The following is a 22,052-nucleotide window of genomic DNA, read 5'->3' as shown; positions in this document are numbered from 1 at the left end:
ATATTTTATACTGATATTTTTATAAAGATGATAAGACAAAGCAATAGAAATATAAAATATTAACGTGATTTAATCGTAATCTTACAAATAAGAGGGAATAGAAAGCGCACGCAAAAAGAAGTGCAGACAATCTGCCTCCATTAGCACCCGTAGGGTTGCCGCTGCCAACCAGAGATACGACCGGGCACGCAGGTGCCCTACCACACCATAAAACCATGGGACCCACATGTGGTCTAGTCAGAGCAGCACACAACAAATGCAACCCGCCAGTTCACAAATTAAATACATCTTCATCTTGCTACTGACCGATCGATCAACCCGCATATTGTCCATACTGTGTCAAATTAAACCGAGGTCCCAGTTTAATCAGCTCCGATTTGACTCGTTTGACCGCCATCAATTTAGTCCATGTGCTCATTAGGACCAAAAGAAAATCCATGTGCTCATCAATGCAAAACGGCACCGTCTCATGCATAATTTTTTACTTTTCTTTAATTAATTATTTAAATTATTTAATTTTTTTATTAAGTATTTTGCCACATGATATAAATATGACAGTCACATCAGCACAAATAGAAATCTCATATTTGTCACATGATTACTCAACGGTTAACTTAACAAATTTTTTAACGATTGTATGAAATTGAAAAAAAATAATAATACTAAAACGTATGAGATTGAAATGTTTTAAAAATATTGTATGAAATTGTAATTGCACCGAAATCTGAGGAGGTAAAATGTAATTTACCCAAATTCTTTTCTTTGATTTTCTCCAACGCATTAAGTTGGATAAATTGTCGCTGATTGCGATGAGTAATGCTAAAGTACCACATTTTTCATACTATTTTTTTTCTTTTGAGGAAAGGGACAATTGATGGTAAACTACAATTATTCATCTTTTTCGAACTCAAGAAGGTTATAAGAAGTTTTCTTTTGCCTGTGACCACAATCAAATAAACTCACCAACTCAAAGTATTGAATTTGAAACTTCCTACATTTTTTTATTTTTTAGAAACTTCCTACATTTTTTTATTTTTTAGAGAGCCGCAGTCCGTGATATTATCAGTGGACTATATCTTTAGAGAGATGTACAAATTTAATATGGAAAGTATTAGAGTAGCAATTTTGAATTGGAATGGTCACACTGCTACGATATTTTAGCAAAGGACAAAGTGTTGACTTTGTCGATCAATGTGTTATAACATAAGTTGAACAAGCTCCTGTACAACTTAATTTAACTTTTCCATCGAGAACGGCGACGTTTCAAAAATCAAAGCACGATCTATCGCAAAAACAAGGAAGCTTTTCTTCTCTGCAGTTTACTACATAATATATGATATAACCAGCACAGAATACAGGAGGCCTAAATGTTGGGCTTTCTATCTTGTGCACCTTCCCACGATTCTCCCTGCGAGCTTCCACCGCCCGCTCCTCCACTTCCGTACGGAGCTGCAACATTGAAGGCACCGCTGCTGCTTCCAAAGGAATTCAGGAAAGCAGAAAATCCGCCTGTGGAAGCGCCACCGCCATCACCACTACCGATGCTCAGCCCAAGAAGGTCACGAGTCATGGGCTGGCCCCCGAACGACGAAGGTGGACCCATCATTAGATCATTCAATTGGGTAGCATTTGCAGTTGAGAGAAGTTGAAGCCCTAACTCGGCTCCCACGTGAGCACCACCACCACTCTCTGGCTTCTTGTTCCACTGCAATGTGGTGCTACTTTCTTGAGACGCGGATGAGGTCGTGGACAACCCGAACCCACGAAGCAGTGAGGCGTTTGATGCTGCAGCACCCATTTGGGCTGCCTTTTGGAGCAATGCCGTGGCGGACATGGCTGCGGGCTGAGCGTAGTCACGGTGGTCTTGTTGATCGGGTGTTGGAAAGAGTGAGAAGCCACTGCTGGAGAGGTAAAGGGAGGTAGAGAGTGAGAGTGATGTGGGTTCATTAATGGCGGAGGTTGTAGTGGAGCCATCCAGGCGGCCCAATGTGGATACTTGATTGGTGAATGAGGACGGTGACGATGCTTGGGGTGGCTGTGTCATCAACGCTGAAGCGGAGGAAGGTGCAAATACACTGGCGAATACACTACTACCATTGTTGCAATTTCCAGTCGAGGTGGTGGCAATGGAGGTGGTGCTGATTGCCGTGGTAGTTAAGCATGTCGTGGCTGGCGCCGGAGGGGACAGGCCAATTGGGTTTTCTGGCAATTCTGTAACCACCATAAAACAATCAAGCAATCATGATCATCAAAACTTAAAAAGCAGAATGCAACAAAGTGGTGCAGTCATGAATAAACCATGTAGGAAATGTGTTTGAAAATTCTACCCAAGTCCCTCATTGGAAACAACTTAAAAAATCTTTGAGATCTTTGTGCTTTATGTGCAAAAGGAGAAAGGAGAGAAGCAATCATGGCGTCCTTTCCCCTCAAACTTTTTCTTCTATTTTTTAGTTTTTTTTGTTTTTCAACCCTAATACTCCTCGATCCCTGAGCTCCCATATCAATCGTGCATCCATCCATTTTTCCTGTCGCCGTGGGACAACTCCACTCTCTCTCTCTCTCTCTACATCCCCATGCCTATACTACTGTGAAAGTTGCAACTTTACAAAAGCCTACTCACCCACGCGAGGGCAACATCAAGGTAGAGACAAAAACACAGTAAGCAGGATTCTCTCTTCTCTTTTTATCTTCTCCTTCCCTCTCTTTCTATTTGAAAGATTACAGTTAAATCACGTCAACATCTTCTATTAATTTTTTATAGCAAAAAAAAAATTAAATAAAAGAATGTGAGAGGAAATGAAGGAAAAATGAGGGGAAAGATCCTAGTCCATAAAAGAATCCGGATCCTCTTTGACCATAAAAGAATCCGGATCCTCTCAAAAGAGGATCCTAGATATCCGTCAATTATGCCTGTTCATTATATATTGTGAAATTAAAAATTATTTTAAATATTTTTATTTAAAATTAAACATAAATAGTATTTGACAAAAACTGACTGCACGATATATGCTGAACGAAAACGATTTACGAATCTCCATAATCTACACCAAAACCCGAAGAGGATACTGTTGGATAAAATATCACCCCAGCAGCCTTCATTATTATTTTTTACAGAGTAATGTTAAGGGGACTCCAAAAACAGTAAGACTCTTTAAGGAGTCTCGGCCCTTCATAGTTTAACGATTTGTATGCTAATATTGTAAAATATTATGCAAAAACATGAAGTGGCAGAAGTTCCACTTTGAGTCTCTTTAGTATTTCAAGAAGGAAATTGAACTCCCTTTAGAACTAATCAACCCTATGTGTTTCTAACTATGTAATTAGACAGACGCATATACGTACGTTAGGCCAGTTACACATAGTAAGGCCACCCTCGCATTGAGTTTGATTCCTCTCGACAATCTACGGTACTTTCCTTTTCATGCAAGAGCTATCTAGAAGAACGAGAATCAAACTCGGGATTTCAGCGCAAGTGTGAACATAGTTACAAGTCACCGAGTGCTAGTGTAGTTCTAAGTTTATTTGTAAGATGTGCAAAATAATAAAACCTAAGAATTTTGTTGAAAGGACTGCGACAATCATGTTACGTATCCAAGACGCGCTCCCAAGATTAGCATTTGACACACCACGCGAGAGATTTTTCAGTGTAACAAAAACACAAGATGCTATTTGTTATTATACAAATGACAGGATATGTGTGTTAAAAAGTTAATAACTTAAAATATAAAATTTTTCATGTCTTATATAAAAACACGTAATATTCTATTCGTATTCTGACCACAGTAAAAAAAAATTTCGCGTACACGATGTGCCATGGTCATATTATTCATCATATCGCAATGATAAACCGCATTTATTGACCTTATTAAAAGGTGTTACCTGAGCTCTGAATAGACAAGGCCGGAGACACCACCGTGTTTGACGGTGTGTGAGGCGGTGGAGGCGGCGACGCCACCACCGCACTCTTCGCACTCGGAGTCGGATTTGAACTCGGGTTCGTACTTCCGTCGGACCCAACCATTAGGGTTTGAGCCTTCGCGCTCTCCTCCGCCAAAGCGTCGCAGAACGCCCTGTGCGTTATGAAGCTATCCCTCCTTCAACCATCCCAAAACAAAACGACAACGCATTAATAACCGGCGGATTCCCGAGAAAATGTACGAAAATGGAAAGGAAAAGGAAAAGGAAAATGTAAGTTTTCTCGGGAAACAAACACACACCTAGAGAATAAAGTCCCGCAATCGCATTTGTACTCTCGGGTGCCGCACGTCTTCATGTGCGCCTTCCAATCGGACTGCACTGCGTATTTCTTGGAGCACCGCTCGCACTGCCACTTCTTCTCGCCGTGCTTTCGACAAAAGTGCTTCTTAATCCCCGTCAGGTCGCCTAGCGCCCGGGTCGGGTTGTGGTGCACGCAGGAGGTCTCGGGGCAGACGTAGACCCGCTTCCGTACTTCTTTGCTCGTCCGCTGCTTCAGCTTCCACGGCAGGTTGTGGCCCCGCCGGTGGAGCTGCAGGTTCTGGTCCCGCTGGAAGCCTTTGCTGCAGATCTCGCACACGAAACGGTTCGTAGCAAGCAGAGTCGTCGGCGACAGCGCGATCACATCCGCTTCGGGATCTGAAAAAGTCGAAAATTAGCAAGGAAATACGTGCTAGCTCAGCTCTAAATAGCAAAAATTAGCAAAATTTAAAGACTAATCGAGAAACGACGTCGTCTACCTGGCATTCCGGGAAGGTTTCGCTTTTTCTTTTGCGGCGGCTCCGAACGAGTCATGGCTTCGCGAGCGGAGGAAGTTAAACTGGCTTCGCCGCCGGAAGCTGTTGAAACCTTCGGTAACGGCGATGAGGAATTATCCAGCTCCCCCATTTTCCAATTTTTAAATCTCTGAGCTCAAAGCCTCTCAAACAAGCTATAAAAACAAGCTGACTACTTACGGTTTCAGTTCTGATTGATTAAAATAAACAAAAACTCTCTGATTGTTTCCCGGGAAAAGAGAAAATTTTCCGAGAAAAACCGACAAAATTGCTCGAGCTAAATTAATGGACTCTTTGCCCCGGAACGCCGAGTCAACTCAGTCCTCGAGGTCGCAGACGGAGAGCCAAAGTCCCATTAGGCGGCGCGGCTCCATAGCTGGAAATGGAAGAGAGGGGAGAGAGAGAGAGTGTGTGTGCGTGTTTGTGAAATACAGGCAGAGAGAGAGAGAGATTTGAACGGAGTTGAAAAATCTTAAATTTATTGAAAACGGGTTAAAGCGGCGGCATTAACCATGGTTAAATTAGGAAGCTATGGATTTTAACCATGGTTAGGCGATATACCCGAACCCGATGAGTCGAAAGCTGATCCCATGGCTGATGGGGTAGATCTGGCCGTCCACGTGTCGCAAGAAGCGAGAAGGCGACGTTTGTCGGAGGACTAGGCGGTGCTTGTCTTTTAGCACTTAGAAACTATTTTTCTAACCAATAATATACCAAACTTTTTTAAATCAGGACAAAAACCTTGCCTAATACTGATTACGTCAAAAGCCAGTTTTACCCCTGCACAAAGGGGTGGTTTTTGGAATTTGACGTGTTTTTTGTAATTTTACAGTAATGCCACTGAGCCGATAAGGATGGGCAAGCGAATGCGGACGAGACAATTTAAACGTTTTGTCCACGGCCTCAGTGGCTTTCTTGTGATTCTCTTGAAAAGCCTGTCTTGTTTGTGTCACTTACGTTGGTAAGGAAGAAGAACTTTCATGTCCACATCTCAACTTAATCACGTCTTAATCATGTGATTAAGGGTTTAATCACCGTTACAATAACAATCTGTTACAAGGGCACATTCTTCTAGTGGAAGAACTTTCATGTCCACATCTCAACTTAATCACATCTTAATCATGTGATTAAGTGTTTAATCACTGTTACAGTAACAATCTGTTACGAGGGTACATTCTTCTGATGGTATCTGAAAGAAACATAAACGCAACGTCACATATCTTAATTTTTCGACTGATAATGTGCTATTAACTGCTACAGTGCATATTTAGTGTAAGTTTTTCTGGTCCATCACAAGGGCTTACTTATAACTCGATATGTCATCGTATATTATAATCGATAATACAATGTCATTTGTTTTACCGTATTCACACCGCACGACATAACGAGAAATGTTAATGTGGCATAATAGAATTTAGGTAAGTCTCCCTCTTTCATCTATCAAAATCAAACAGTAGAATACTGTACCAACGGAGGTCAAATGTCACGGATGCCCTCGTGAGTCATGTGGGCGCATGCACCCCTTGCGTGCACGTGCTTGAGTCTGCCACCAAAGAGCTTCAATTCCCTGCGTCACAAGTCCATTGCAATCCCATAGACCTCATGGTGTTCCGAGATTAATAACCCTCGACTGGTCAAATCCAAAGTTTAAGAAGGAGATGCGATGCATAGTATAATGTTTGCCCAAAAAGGCCAGTACCCTTTTTCTCTCCAAAAGTCGGATCTCGACTGAAGAGATTTTCGACCTAAATCAAACACCGTTATTGGAAATGATCATTTTTCTGGATCTCTTTCTTTTAATTTATCAAATATAAAGATTTGAATCGTTGAAATTTAATCTAACATTATAAATAGAGATCTATTTTAAAAGTTCAAATAACTTTAGCAGTTGAATCAAATTTTAATGATTATGATCCTTAGACTTGATGGATTAAAAGGAAGGGATCAGGAGAAGATCCCTTTCCATCGCTATTGGCCCTGAAAAAACTTCGTTACAAGTAAACTACGTGAGAAAAACTGAGGGAGGAAAGAGTCACCCATGCCTAGAAGGCTAGAACAAAACAAATCACGTTATAATATAATCACCAGACAAATAACTCGTTAATTATGAAAAACCGACATCACAGTGGAGGCAAGCGGTTTGATGGAGCTGATTAGATCCACAACAGAGATGAAGCCATACCTGGAACCCGGAGAAGCTATCCCTCCCAAGGCTAGAGTACTGAACAAGGAAATAGCACAATCTTACCTGGTCTTCACATCGGTAAAATTTTTAATGAATGAATCCTATGGATTGGATTGATACATCTACCTTACCAATTCGGCAAATGCTCAAATTTTTTCATTCGAATAAAAAATCTCATTTTTTTAAAAGTTTCGTTAGCATTTCCCATTACCATGAAACTTTTTCTACGCGACCGAGCCCACGGGCATTTAAGACATTTTGGTATAGTATATTGATATTCAGATTCAGACACAGTGGACCGGGTTGTGTAGGCCATCGACGGTCCACATCTCTTGGGGCCCACTAGAAGGAAGCCTAGATGCTGAGGTGGACGGTGCGGATGCAATCTGTCATCACTGCTTAGTATATCGACAGGTACTTTTAATGCCATTGTTTAATCCCAGATGGTCATAATTATACTCAAATAATTAGAACCCACTTGAATATTATTTTATCACAATAAAATAATTACAAGATCTAATTATTCAGGAGGCGGATTCTGCCCTCCTGTTTGGGTATCTCTTTTTATTTATACGATCACGGTTAAATTACGTTAATATTTTATATTTATATTATTTTTTATCTTATTATCTCTATGAAAAAAATTAATATAAAATATTGACATGACTTAACTATGACCGCACAAAATAAGAAAAGATAAGAAAGGCGTCCAAATATGAGGGCGGACAATCTGCCTCCAATTATTTAAGCAATTTGTTGTGCCCTCATCTCCAACTTAATCTTTGATTTGCCCATTAATTATTTTTAATTACAAATTTTCAACCTTTATGTTTATATTTTATATGAATTTAACCCCACCTAATATTAAATCCTCATAATTTATGTTCTACCAATTTAGCAAGAAAACAGTGCAGTCACTGCCCTGGTTTGTTGTAAACTGAATGAGTCAAACGACAGCGTTTGTTTTGTTTTGTTTTGTTTTGGGGCATTGATCCATTTGTATATTTTATTTGTACTTCGTTTGGTTCTTTTTGTTTGGTAGACTTTTGACCTCAAAACAAGCAAAGCTTTCGTTGGACTTGAATTGTTTACTTTTCACAGGTCTTGTTAAATTTGATCATTGATTTCGTTTGATTTTCTCAATTAAGTGGTTAAAATATATATATATATATATGAGAAGTAAAAAATAATGTGAAAATCACTTATGAAGCTTAACATTATTCGGTAATTCTGAAGCTTAACATTATTCAATTTGTGTTAATGCTCTCGACCATATATTGTTAGTTTTGTCATTATTCGATAATTTTGAAGCTTAACATTGTCCATTTTGAATTGTCAATGCCTCTTGATTTTTTTCTCGTAAGTTAGTTATTGATGACGTGTGAATTTAATATTTTGTTGACGTATATGATGCAGTAAACATAAAATTGTTATGAAAATGATGATTGGTGGTTATTGGTGCTAATTGAAAATTCATGATGGCTGAAAACCAAATTAAAAGTTGGGGAAAATTGAACAAGGTCAAAAGTTTATGATCATCAATTAAAAAAATCCCGTATTAAAATAAGAACATATTCTATTTTCCATAGTCCAACAAGAAAAAAAAAACAAGTGGGATTGATGAAAGCTTACCAAATAAAGAAAAAGTTTAATCAATGTCATAATTCGAGAATTGAGAGAGATTAATTTGTGCTAAGATCATAATTAAGTGCCCAATTTGATCAAAATTGGCATGATGATGTTTCAAGATAAACTTACTAATTATTCATGGATGGAATATTGACTTGGCAAGAAAGAAAGAAAAAATGCTAAAATGGGTAACTGTAGGCATGTTCAGATGAGGTTACATCCAATCAGAGATTATCAACATGGAATTTCACTAGATAGTCTTCTATTTTGGGAAGGTAAATAGTGAAGAATTTTTTCAGTGTTCAGAACATGGAAGTATGCGCTATACGACATTGTATAAGTAGAGGGATGCTTGAAAAACAAAATTCATTCAATTATATAATAATACATAGAGAAAATTGTAGCAATGGTATCTCGAATTTAATCCAATTGGATTATTGGTCATTCAACTAAAAATTCGTGACCATTGGTCGCTTAACACATTAAAACGTACAGTTATGATCATTTTCGTTAAAGTTCCCAAAAAAATATGCTAAAAGGGGTAACTGTAGGCAAGTTCAGATGAGGTTTCATCCAATCAGAGATTATCAACATGGAATTTCACCAGATAGTCTTCTATTTTGGGAAGGGAAATAGTGGAGAGAATTTTCAGTGTTTGAAACACGGAAGCATGCGCTATGCGTCATTATATAAGTGGATGGATACTTGAAAACCCAAATTCTTTCAATTATATAATAAACTATGGAGAAAATTGTAGCAATGGTCTCTCAAATTTAATTCAATTGGATTATTGGTCCTTCAACTAAAAATTTGTGACCATTAGTTGCTTAACACATTAAAACGTACATTTATGATCATTTTCGTTAAAGTTCCCAAAAAAATAAGATAAAAGGGGTAATTGTAGGCATGTTCAGATGAGGTTTCATCCAATTAGAGATTATCAACATGGAATTTCACCAGATAGTCTTCTATTTTGGGAAGGGACATAGTGGAAAGATTTTTAAGTGTTTGGAACACGGAAGCATGCGATATACATCATTATATAAGTGGATGGATACTTAAAAAACCAAATTCATTCAATTATATAATAACATATGGAGAAAGTTGTAGCAATGGTCTTTCAAATTTAATCCAATTGGATTATTGATCCTACAACTAAAAATTCGTGACCATTAGTTGCTTAACATTAAAACGTGCAGTTATGATCATTTTCATCAATTCTATTAAAACTTCTGTAAAAATGAGTCATGATGAAAAGATCATTGCTACAATTGAATTAAAATTGAAAGACTATTGCTACTTGGTTTTCCATACTTGCCCCCTGACTCAATCTAATGTGCATGTCATGTGACTTATTTTGACGGAAGTTCTGACAGAGTTGACAAAAATGACTATAATAACACGTTTTGATGAATTAACAGACGAATGATCATGAACTTTTAATTGATGAATCATTGCTTTAATTGAGATCAATGCTCATTTCCTCTAACATACGGCATACCGCCCACTAAAATTTGTTCTAGAAAGTGCGGTTGGATGAGAATTTTATCACTTTGTTCATTGATCAATTGAGAACACATACGTTCGATGTGACTGAAGACAAAGAATTTATCAAAAATTGAAATGATTTAGTGGCTCAAAAGCAAATAAAAGCAAGCAGAAAGTTGAAATTTATACATGTTATCTAGCTTGTTCAAAAAGCATTAACTTTTACTGACAAGTTGTGAGCTCAAAAGAAGACTCTCTTATTGCAGCCGGTTTGGACGTGGTTTCAGAATTACTATTGAGTCTTTTTAAGGTTGCTGATTTTGAAAGCAGGTTGGCCGTTTGAGACTGCTTATCTTGAGAGCACGTCGGTTCATAATACTTTTGATAAATGTGCTTTTAATCTTTTCTGCTATAAGCTACTAAGAATTCGTTTGGAAGTACTTTTAAAATAGGTGAAAACGTTTTTGGAATCAATCATTTGTAAAAATATCAGTAAATTATAGAGAAGCGCTTAGTAAAAATGTCAATGAAACTTGGAGAAGCACCTAAAGTGCTTCCTACATGCAAGAAGCACCTAACTTGTGGATCTTGCATCTCACAAAGATTGGATTTCACTGATTTCCATTTATCTAAGGAAACTTTAACGAAAAGTTCCCGGTACTGTTCATTTTAACGAAAAACCACATTTTTACACTAAAAAGTCAATCCTAATACTATATACTTTACCATTTATTTTGTCATTATCGTTAAAACTCAAGGTTTTCAAATTATTTTCATTAATTTTCCATCTATTTAATCTTGAAAGCACTTCTAGTACTTATGAAATTCAAAAGTATTTTATTAAAAAATAATTTTAATCATTTTAAAAACATTTTTAAACAAAACAAAAAACTTTATTTAGTTGGCAATAAACGCTTGCACTCGCTCCATAACATTTCTAAACACGGCCTAAAAAAGTTGGAGATAAGCAAAAGTGCTTCTAACATCAGCGAGCGTGGGTTAAAAAAAAAAAATTGTCACGAGTTAGAAAAGCACTTTGTGAAGTTGCACTTGATGTTAAAAAAAAAAACAAATGGAATGCAGAGTCACAAGCACAAGGTAATGATGACTAGTTTGATTATCTTTTTGGTAGCTTTTCTGATTCCAATATGCTGCGCAAAAGCTCCGTCTTGAATCTCAATTATTTATTTATTTATGCGACCCCACTCCCTCCCTTTCCCATTTTTTCCCTTTTGGTATGAGTGGAAAGGGATTCTCATCGGATTCATTTTATAGGGATTCTACGAATGCTTATATTTTAACCGTTTATAATATATTGTGTGATTATTTTTTGTTACATACTATTTGTATTTAATTTTAAATAAAAAAATAAAATGATTTCTAACCGCACAATATACAATAAATAACTAAGATGTAGATAATAGATCCAGATGGGATCCAATTCCGTTATGAGTGGCGCTGCGGGGCCCAGTACTGCTTTGTGGATGCATAAGAGTCAATGGCAGAGTAATTTTGGAGGAAAAATGGCTATGGGGAAAAAAGATTTGAATCGTTTTCCGGTTTTCTGTGTTGTGCTAAATGCAGTGAACCCACGAGACGAGATCAATGCTGTTCGGCACAAAGTAGGCCACTCTTATGTCTGTCGCTGGTTTGATTGACTAAATAGAATGCGTCAGGATGATTTTATCGCATTATTTCAAGTCAATCATGTCTTTTTGTAAAGTTGTCTATCCTCGATTTTATAAGCAAAATAGGATGCCTCGTGATGATCCTATTACAATATCTTAAGTTAATCATGCTCTTTTATAGAGATGTCCGTTGCCAATTTTATTGGTGAAATAGGACAAGCGTTCAAAATATCGATATAGTGGAAAATATCTATATGCAAATTTATAAAAATATCAATGAATATACCGGTATTGATATCGGTTGCCTTCGACAAAAATTATAAAAATTTACCATGGGATGAATATATCAACCCATTCAAATTTTGTTGAGTTTAGAGAAAAATTTCTCCAAAAAATTTCAAAAGGTCGAATTATGCAGTGAATTGGAAAAACTTCGTCGATATTCATTGATTTTTTTTTTATCGATCCTTGTATTTGGACAAAAATATCAACACTTATGTGAATATTTTATACACTGAATCCTATTAGGACAATCCTATCGCAGTATCTCAAATCAATCATGCCCTTCTACAAGGAAAAGTTATGACATTACGTGATTGCTTTCAGTTACCGCTGCAGTGGCATCTCAATGTATGCAGGTTTCTCTCGGTTAAGTAGCCCGAAGATGTTTCCTATCTATGTACTGTAAACTTCCGCAGGTACAGTAATCGGCCTCCGATAAAGAGAAGATACTAGAAAGCATCTGTACATTACGCGAAAAGATTATGAATATATGGAAAGTGCAATACCAGCGGAAAACAAAAACATCTCTCATGGTCTGCTGGATTCAATCTAGCTGCTAACAACGTTCGTTTGCAAGTCTGGAACTGTCTTTCCTCACGAGCGACATGCATTGTAGATCTCACCCCGCATTGCATCAATGGGCGTGTGATCGTGCGTGTAACGCTCAGGACCGAGGTACAAACCCGTCTTTTCAAGGAGAGCCAGTCCTTCATCTCGACCGTATCTTGAAGAGTAGAGTCTGAGGTACTCAATGTCCTGATAAAACACCACAGAAAGAAAGTTTAAAATTCTGAACTTTTGGAGCAAGAAAAGATTCAGGAATTATAGTTTGCATTCTCGTTGAGTAATTTGAGGGTCAAAGGCATGAATTTTCGTTGAGTCAAATTTTAAACTCAGTTATTCAGATAATTGATAAGGAACCATACTGTGGAATGCGTCGAGGATTGCTCGACATGATTGTTTCGTATGTGTTAAAGAAAAAGAAGAATAAATGAAAACAGATTGGGATGAACTTACTATAACATTTTAAGTTTCATTTACCTGCAAGCCACTGAGAATGCGCTCGAGTCTGACCGAAGCAACTGGTTGACTTGATGATGAGAACACCTGGCCAGGGTAGAACAAAACTCCATCTCCGGGGGGAAGGCCACGCCTGAATCTTATCTGCTCACAGGCACGTTATTTATTTCAGTAAACTGTGAGGATGTAGCTTTTTATAATTGCTAATCAACCTCATAAATCATCAAGATGCCAGGAAAGTACCTCTGCGCTTGGAACATTTGCTTTCTCATAGCAATTGGCACCCCAATATAAGAAACCTGTTCCACCTTCTTTCCATACACGCCACATTACAGCACGGTGTTGCGTACCTCGCATCCCAAGGTGCCAATTGGGATGGGGGTCAGACGGTCCCAAGCACACGTAAGTCCACCATTCCTACAAAATTGATGAGTTTACATCCTTCAGCAAGTAACAAACAAGATGGACTATAAATAGGTAACCATACATATTTACCAGAAACTGTTTAATCCATAAAACAAAAGACCACAAACTATTCCTTAAATTCAACCAAACTCAACAAGAACAGAGCCCAGAATTTAAGAAAGTTCCCAAGAAGATTAGATAAAGTCAAGCAAAAATTCTGTTACATCACCTCGCCATTTTCTGTTTGTATTTCGGAAACAATATCTTTGACCAAATCCTCTCGATTCCCAAGCACCCATTCACTGCCAATTTCAAACCAAATTATATTGTTCTCAGCCATTGCATTGACCAAAAACTAGCAACTAAAGTTAAATAACAGAGATACAAAACGAATGAATATCAATACCTTGTACAATAAATTTGAGTATGTGGGCGCAGGAATTTTGGAACTTTCACAAAACCCTCAAACGCAGTAGGTGCATTGCTAGGCCCTACAGGTCGGAAAAGAGCAATATAACAACATAACTTCCCAGGCAGAAGGAGCCAAATTATGGATGAACTATACACCAATGTCTTTACTGAAGTATTCATTCAGCAGAACCAAAATAGACAATCAAACTCACACTACTGCCTACGAAACTCTATGCAAAACTTAAAATCATCTAGTTAGAAGAAGCAGATGAGTTCATACCACAGTAGTAAGTAGTTAAAACACGAGCATCAGGTGCATACGCATGGATCTCGCTGGCTAAGCTGCGGAGGGACTCATATTGCTCCAGATTCAGTGGCTGGCATATATTATTAAAGCATGCACATTAACTTACTATAAATTAGTAATGCATTTTGCAAAAGTAAAAAAGACAATGCATAAGTTGTCTCTAATGCAACAACCTTTCACAAATCTTTCTAAATTGAAAACTTAAGGGAAACATGGGATCAGCAACACAATCCAAAAAACCTCACTTTCCTAACATTTTTCGATAGTGTTCATACCTCATCCCACAAGTAAAAGTATGCTTTCTTCCAGTGAGACTTTGTCCTCAATATATCAATTTGTTTCTGGATGTAATCCTTCGCTGCATCACCACTGTGGCACATCAGCAAATGGGTAGAACCCCATCAGTTTTCATCACATATATACCTGATAGAAGTGAACTTGGATGACTAGCTGTATACCCAGAGACAGATCGACTATATGGCAAAGCATAGGCTGCCAACCGTGGATCCGAAAAGTATTCATCTGATTTTGGATGATCAGCTGCAATAGAGAGAGATAAAGGTCACAATGATACGTGAAATTCACAAAAGCAAATAATGCATCTTTTTTAGAAGGCATTTATTGAAGATAACGAAACGAGAAAGTTTAAGAAATCAGAGATAACCATATAAGTAATTGATAATAGCAGAGTAACTTAGGCTTGCTCGTACGTACCTGGCCAAGGGCAGGTATACGTCAAGACACGCATACTATCACCCCATCTGCAAAAGTATGGACTGATTTTGTATTGAAGAAGCCACTTAAAATGCTGATCCAGTGCCTCATACCACTCATCAGTCCCATGTTCAACACCAAAACGATCTTCAATTACAGTATCAGATATCTAAAATATGGTTTAAGGATGCAACGACATTGTAGGATCACGAAATATATGTGGTCAAACATACAACAGAACATAATTTATAAAAGACCATTGGTCTTTATCATAAGAACAGCACATCTGCATCTACACACATGGGCATTATTTGCAGTAAGGAATTCATGATTCCCCTTTCAATTTTACAATTACTAAGAACTTTTTATGCTTCTCAGTTACTTGATAACTGAGAATTAATATGTCAGAAGTTAAATAAAATTTTCAAATTATACCAAATACTATTTTTATTAAAACACAGGATACGCCAAAAACAGCAGGAAGTGATGGGGTTGCAGGAAGAATGAAGTCCCAAACTGTCATATTAATCTTCACACGTGCTGAAAGGCTCGAAACAGCATCTTCCTCCATCATATCAACTGGCCCATTTAATGTACAGAATTCAGAAAATAATGGCGACAGAAGAACTCTTCTCAAAGATGTCGTAGCAGATTTCACCCCTTCTACCTAAAAAAGCACATGCTCAAATGACCAGCTAATAACACACAACAAGATTAAACAGAATAATACACTTGTGTACGAAGTTCAATTTGTAAACCAACCACTTCATCCACCGGTTTCCCATCAATGGGCTCAACCATTTCAAGACAACTTTCAAGATCCCTATAAAGTTTATGCTTCTCGGCTTTGCCCAAGCAATGCGCTGGAGCCCTGTACCAAGTCAGAATCAATAAATGTAGATAACTGCACGTTCATATTTCAATGTATATGGAACAGGAATTCCAATATTGCTGAATCAATAGAGAGCTAAAATTGTACAACTTATTGACTAAAAATCAAAGCACATCACTCAAAACAACTGAAACAACCGTGAACTAACTCACTCTGCATCTGCCTTTGTAGCAGTAATGATGATCTCTCCCTCATACTGTCCTGGGGGTTGCACACTAGGAACATCAATGGAAATCCAAACTGCAGTTGTCTCTCTGGAAGCACCAGCACGGGGAGGACACGGAAGGAGAAAGAAGATTGTGTCAGTCTCTTGCAATAAACTCTTATAGAATTCTTTCACGCCAAATATAAGACTATCATGTTACTAATACGATCAGTACCCTGGTAATAAGTTTATTTGACTAATTGGAAGATCAAGAGGTGCAAGAGCATCTGGGACACCCAATATGGGAACCACACGCCGCATGTTAATTGATTGTCCAACAACCAACCTGCCCAGAGTCAGAAAGTAAGGAATTGGAAGAGTAACCGTAAACCTACAGCAAGAAAGATATGACTTCAAAGAACTAACCGATCACCAGATGTGGAGCACAAGTCACTACACTGGACCTGCACAACCCCTGCATTTCCAGGATTACCCCAAGAAACTTTTGGACGCAGTGCAATTTGAATACTCTCTCTTTCATTTCTACCAGCCAGAAGATTAACCTTCAAGTAAACCCAACTTAGAATTCAGAAGACTACAGCACCTCAAAAGCAGAAGATAGGATACTTTATCCTATTCTAGTAAGTAAAAAGATCACAAATTGCTGTTTTCACAATTTATGATAGCTCCTACATATTCTAATAGAAATTATATAGAACAAACAAAAAGCAATAGCCTCCAAAAGTGCGGTAAAAATCTACTGAAGTGCAGATTATTAAAAAATAAAAATAGAATGTGCATAACTTTAACTCATCTCAGACATGATAAGGATTGAAAACCAAATTACATTAGGTGTGGCAAGACACCACCTAAGCCGCTTGCCTTCCATTTTCAATAAATGTCATGGAATTCATAGTTTTCAGAAGCTAGTTAACAAGACACCATTTAAATCATGGAACTTTACATACCGACTCCAAATTCCTTGGTGTTTCTTGTGGTCCAACATTTGCTGTGCTTGGCATGCACCACACATGCACTAAATCAGCAGTCGGAACCTCTGTAGGGTCGATAGATCCCTTGAGAGGACTTGCACCTTGTAAGCCACCCTCAGTCCATCCATATGCCGTCCCTCCTCCAGCAACACCTTCAACTGGTGGCACAATGACGTCCTGAGGATTCCCTGGTAGTTATCAAAAAAAATAAACAACTCAGCTCACATCAATCTCTACATTCAAAATTATTTACTAAATTTTAAGGCAAATCCAACTAAAAGGCACTTCAATCGGTAAACGATGGAAACGCTTCGCAACAATTACAAAATCGCATAGCATATCCTAATCCAATCAGAAAAGCCAATGCATAAACTCCACATCAGAAAATTCAAAGTTCCGGACAGCTTTTCAAGTCAATAACCTTAGTCGATCATCGAAGCTAAAATACAAACATTTAAGCAATCACAAGCAAAATGTTCAGTTTCGCGGAGATTGCAGTGAAACAAAGCATTTATTTACAACAGGCATTTGCATATTGGACTATAACCGCTAAGATTTCAAGTTCGATTTCTCATATTTTCTCACTTACTCCTCTATTTTTTCTCAAGAACCAAACAGTGCATACAGGAATAAAAAAGAGGAGCAAATTTTCGACAAAAATAGTAGAAATTGAACACCGCCGACTCAAAACAAAGATTAAACTAGCGCCTGAAAAACGAAGAGAGAAAGGTGAACAGTCGCCGGTACTAACCTGAATCATCCATTTCCGGCAATTACAATTTGCAGAAGATCGGCGGTTTTAGCTTTTCAGGTAAAGAAAGCGAAGAGTCGCATGAGGCCTGAGAGAAATGATCCCGCTGCAAATCGATATAAGTACCTGCCGGCCTTTATTTTCTTATTTTCTTTCATTTAATTTATATAGAGTGACAAAATTACCCTTCCCCATTCGCGACGTGTCCTTCCTTGATTAGCTGAAAATCACATGCAACGCTACACCTGGATGCAGATTAGCCAATCTCCTGCTCCTTCATCTACAAGCCCTCTGTACGAAATTGGAGCGAGCGAAAAATCCCTCTCGAAATTTAGGGTTTGCGCGACAAACAACACCACCCACCGTTAAGCGACGTCGTTCAGGCTACCATGGAGAGTGCCTTCGCGAGCGCCTCTGCGATCTCTGACCAGCGGCAGAAGATTGAGCAGTACAAGCACATTCTCTCCACCGTGATTTCCTCAAGCGACGTTGTTCAGGCCAAGAAGTTCATCGATCACTGTAAGTATTTCCTCATCGCTCTTTGTTTTAATTTTCGCAATTATTTATTTTGGTTTAGCAGCTTTGTTTGGAGGCCTTATGTGTAATTTCGTGCTCTTTCAGTGTTGTCGGATGATGTTCCGTTGGTGGTTTCCCGGCAGCTTTTGCACACTTTTGCCCAGGAGTTGGGGCGGTGGGAGCCGGAGACCCAGAAGGATATTGCCCATTATGCCCTTTCTCAGATTCGCGTCGTTTCATTTGAAGAACAGGTCCTTTTCGAACTTCTATATATCGAGAATTCCCCGTTTTGCATTTGTTTTGTTAAATTTTGTAGGTTTAGATTTAGCATTGCCCAATGCCCGTGTTGTGGCGAATATGTAGAAATCACTTGATTTTTTGTAAGATATTTAGAAATATTTTTTACTGCATACATTTTTTATGTGGGATTAATGTGATTTAGAAATTAGGATTTGGTTTAATGTGATCTAGGTGACGATAATAAGAGAGAAACTTGCGGAATTGTATGAATCTGAGCAACAATGGTCAAAAGCAGCTCAGATGCTCAGTGGAATTAACCTCGACTCAGGAACGAGGTCTGGTAGTAGGATACTATTGTTGTTAGTGTAACTTTTCCCCCTTTACTGCACAATGGGTTGTGGAATTAACAATGTATATGTTTTCATGGTATTCCTTCAGAGCTGTTGATGACACATTCAAGTTATCAAAATGTGTCCAAATTGCTCGCCTATATCTTGAGGTATTGACCTTTTCTTTTCTTTTTTCCAAACCATGCCTATTTTTCATTTGATACAATTGATGTTCTTTGGAATGGTGTTTAATGCTGTTGTTTGTTGATGCTGCAACTCCTTTATTACTAATATTCAGGCTGGACTATGAATATCTGCATGTGATGATATGCATTGGAATCGATGTGCTACCTATATCTGTTTCTAGTGTCTAGATTTGTTGTAGATAGCCGTAGTGTGATCTTTACAAGTGCTTACTGGATCAAATAACTTGTTTCTAAGTCAATTTTTGTTGTAGATAGCCATAGTCTAACTGGTTCCAAAATTGACTTAGAAGCAAGTTAGACTTTTATGTAATGTGACAAGTTGTTGACGTTTAACCTTAGTACCTTACCAAGGTCTGATACCTAAGAGTTCTGTTGTGTAAATGATTACGTGCTCATTGGGGAGTTTTCATCAATGTCGGTTGTGAATGTATTTGTTTATGCACTTTGTCTGATGTTGGAATGAAGAACCTTATAGGATTTTAATAATACAGGCAATAGCGTAATTGCAATTCAATTTTTGTATTTTGTTTTGCAGGATGATGATGCTGTCAATGCAGAAGCTTTTATTCATAAAGCTTCATTCTTGATTACAACTATTCAGCATGAAGTATTGACTTTAGAGTATAAGGTTTGACATTATTGGATAGTCGGTGAAAAATAATTGCATTAAGTGTGCTGCATGCGAAAAGTATATTTTAATTGCGTTTCCCCTGATGTTTTCTTCCTATCAGATTTGTTATGCTAGGATTTTAGATTTAAAAAGAAGGTTCTTGGAAGCAGCACTACGTTATTATGATTTTTCTCAGATTGAAAAGAGGCAAATAGGAGATCAGTATGTCAAGTTAACTTCTTTCATTCTTGTTATTTGTACCACTTGAAAGACAGTTTAGATGAATTACTTCATTTTGTTGCAGAGAGATAGATGAGGAAGCATTGGAGCAAGCTCTATCTGCTGCAGTTACATGTACAATATTAGCCGCAGCAGGACCCCAACGTTCTCGTGTTCTTGCCACTTTGTACAAGGTTAACTTCTTTAGCTGGAGATGTATATTATGTGTTCTTCAATTCACATTTGCTGATACCTAGGGGTTTTCATTCAGGATGAACGATGCTCAAAGTTAAAAATATATCCAATACTACAAAAGGTGATCTCTGTCTCTCTCTGTTTCTCTCTCACACGCACACTCGCAAACACACACGTACTGCGTTATCTGTTTACTTTTTTCTCTCCTGACTGTATATCACTTTTACTGTTGCTTTAATGGATATTTATTAGGTGTATTTGGAGAGAATTTTGAGGAAACCAGAAATTGAAGCATTTGCTGAAGAGTTAAAGCCACATCAGGTTATAAACTGACTTATTCTTTGTCTGATATCGTATTCTACACGAGCCATAACAGTTATGTCCTATTTATTTCAACAGAAAGCACTTCTTCCAGACAATTTTACAGTGTTAGATCGTGCAATGATTGAACATAATCTTCTGAGTGCCAGCAAACTTTACACCAATATAAGGTAGGAGATATGTTGCTATTGGTTTTCCTTTTTGACTTGTGCTATTAAGGCGGGATCAGTAATTCTAACTATTTTGAATTCTGTGGCAGTTTTGAAGAATTGGGCACTTTGCTGGGAATTGAGCCTCATAAGGTACAGTTTTCTCGTTTGTTGAGCCTTGTGTTTTACCTTTTAGTCACACAACATCCCTGCTCCTTTTATCACCAATGATCAAGATTGTTGATCTCATCTCTCTCTCTCTCTCTCTCTCTCTCTCTCTCTCTCAACAATATATTATCTTTCATGTTTCATGACATGGATTTAATTCTTCTTGCAGGCTGAGAAGATTGCATCAAAAATGATATATGAGGACAGAATGAGGGGATCTATTGATCAGGTATGAATTACAACCTATCATGTATCCAATCAATAGGACTTTAAGTAGTTTTCTCAAACAAACAAAAAAGGACCTTAAGTCGTCAGACCTGTTTAGTTGTGAGAACCACTGCCAGTTTCATTCTATGCGAGACCATTAAAATGTCTTTTAATCCCCTTTATATCCCCGAGTCTCTTCTTGTTTTCATGACTGCTGCTTCTGCTACAAAAACCTTGGAATTCCAAAGTTTTACGCAAGTGGAGGTGTATATGGTTGTGGTTTAAAATGCTTTGCACTGCCTTCCTCTTTTACTGGAACAAGATTCAGAATAGTTCGTTTGATTTTGTAATATATTCTAAATATGTTGCTTTTGGTGACATTTGTTATTCTAGCTTGTACTTCTTAAGCATTTACCCGAGATGTTTCACAACAGGTGGAGGCTGTCATACATTTTGAGGATGACTCTGAAGAGCTGCAGCAATGGGATCAGCAGGTAAATTTATCTGCCATAAATAGCATCAGCTACTCACTGAGTTTTGTTCGATTTCAAAATTTTCTTTACAAACTTGTGTTGTATCCAAATATAGCCTGGTTTACACCTTCAGTTCTCTCTTTGTTCAATTTCAAAATTTTCTTTACAAACTTATGTTGTATCCAAATATAGCCTTCCCTCGCCCCCGTGGTCCAACTCTAAAGATTTTTCTTATCCTTTGGTGGCCATATTTGCAGATTGTTGGCCTATGTCAGGCGCTCAATGACATCTTGGATAGCATGGCAAAGAAGGGCATGTCAATTCCCGTCTGATCTTCATTAGCGTAGCTTCAGAAACTGGAAAGTGAATTTGCTTTCGCCTCTCTACGTTTTGGTAGCCGTCTTCTTGCATATTGTAGTGATTCGAATTTCTCAAGAATTTTTTTCGACTGAATTTCAAATCCTGTTACAAGGACAGAAAACTCCCCTGGAAATGATTTTTGTGTATAATTTGGTCGTGGTCGGAAATCTTAAGCACTCTTTTTTGCAGCCCCTGTGGGAGGGGAGTGTCACATTTTTCTGTTGGCGGTTTAGAGTAGTTATAAAGAAGATCTGTTGGTTTTTCCCCAGCATAACATGTATTTGAATTTTGATGCGATGACTTTGAATGGTGATTTAAGGGTGCTCTTTTGCTCACCGTCCTCAAGTGGCAGTAATGCTCACCGTCCTGCTTATTATCATTGGATGACTTTAAATTTTAAGATTTGTTTCTATCTACTACACCTGTTTTGAAATTTAAATTTTGAGCATCATCATCATT

At 37.9% G+C, this 22,052-nt stretch overlaps 3 protein-coding genes across 4 annotated transcripts; 1 reads left to right on the top strand and 2 right to left on the bottom strand.

Annotated features, from left to right (window-relative positions):
* Positions 1-1,155: 1,155 nt before the first annotated feature.
* Positions 1,156-5,215, bottom strand: LOC137717394 (zinc finger protein GAI-ASSOCIATED FACTOR 1). The gene is made up of 4 exons (XM_068456759.2): positions 4,716-5,215; positions 4,218-4,614; positions 3,880-4,094; positions 1,156-2,211 (listed from the first exon to the last, which is right to left on the bottom strand). Exons 1-4 carry the CDS (start codon positions 4,861-4,863, stop codon positions 1,364-1,366), a joined length of 1,608 nt encoding a protein of 535 aa, XP_068312860.1. The 5' UTR covers positions 4,864-5,215; the 3' UTR covers positions 1,156-1,363.
* Positions 5,216-12,383: 7,168 nt separating this feature from the next.
* Positions 12,384-17,829, bottom strand: LOC137718246 (uncharacterized). 2 transcript variants are annotated; one of them, XM_068457761.2, is made up of 16 exons: positions 17,601-17,829; positions 16,826-17,037; positions 16,284-16,420; positions 16,093-16,203; positions 15,865-15,966; positions 15,583-15,691; positions 15,287-15,487; positions 14,821-14,989; positions 14,565-14,646; positions 14,382-14,475; positions 14,080-14,176; positions 13,795-13,879; positions 13,618-13,690; positions 13,227-13,400; positions 13,005-13,127; positions 12,384-12,719 (listed from the first exon to the last, which is right to left on the bottom strand). In XM_068457761.2, the coding sequence occupies exons 1-16, from the start codon at positions 17,611-17,613 to the stop codon at positions 12,558-12,560; spliced, it is 1,944 nt and encodes a 647-aa protein (XP_068313862.2). In that variant the 5' UTR covers positions 17,614-17,829; the 3' UTR covers positions 12,384-12,557. The 2 variants fall into 2 exon arrangements, with proteins under 2 accessions (XP_068313862.2, XP_068313861.2); XM_068457760.2 differs by having other exon boundaries at positions 14,382-14,464; positions 14,530-14,646; positions 17,601-17,729.
* Positions 17,830-17,983: 154 nt separating this feature from the next.
* Positions 17,984-21,929, top strand: LOC137717872 (COP9 signalosome complex subunit 4). Its single transcript, XM_068457367.2, has 14 exons — positions 17,984-18,119; positions 18,222-18,367; positions 18,588-18,691; positions 18,795-18,855; positions 19,427-19,519; positions 19,623-19,723; positions 19,806-19,914; positions 19,992-20,036; positions 20,168-20,236; positions 20,315-20,406; positions 20,496-20,538; positions 20,723-20,782; positions 21,195-21,254; positions 21,491-21,929. Exons 1-14 carry the CDS (start codon positions 17,990-17,992, stop codon positions 21,563-21,565), a joined length of 1,188 nt encoding a protein of 395 aa, XP_068313468.2. The 5' UTR covers positions 17,984-17,989; the 3' UTR covers positions 21,566-21,929.
* Positions 21,930-22,052: the final 123 nt, after the last annotated feature.

The sequence above is a fragment of the Pyrus communis genome, chromosome 8, assembly GCF_041283825.1.
Source record: "Pyrus communis isolate YQ-2024b chromosome 8, ASM4128382v1, whole genome shotgun sequence".
Classification (NCBI taxonomy): Eukaryota; Viridiplantae; Streptophyta; class Magnoliopsida; order Rosales; family Rosaceae; genus Pyrus; species Pyrus communis.
Note: the sequence above shows the minus strand (reverse complement) of the source record. Positions and strands in the feature narration are given on the sequence as shown.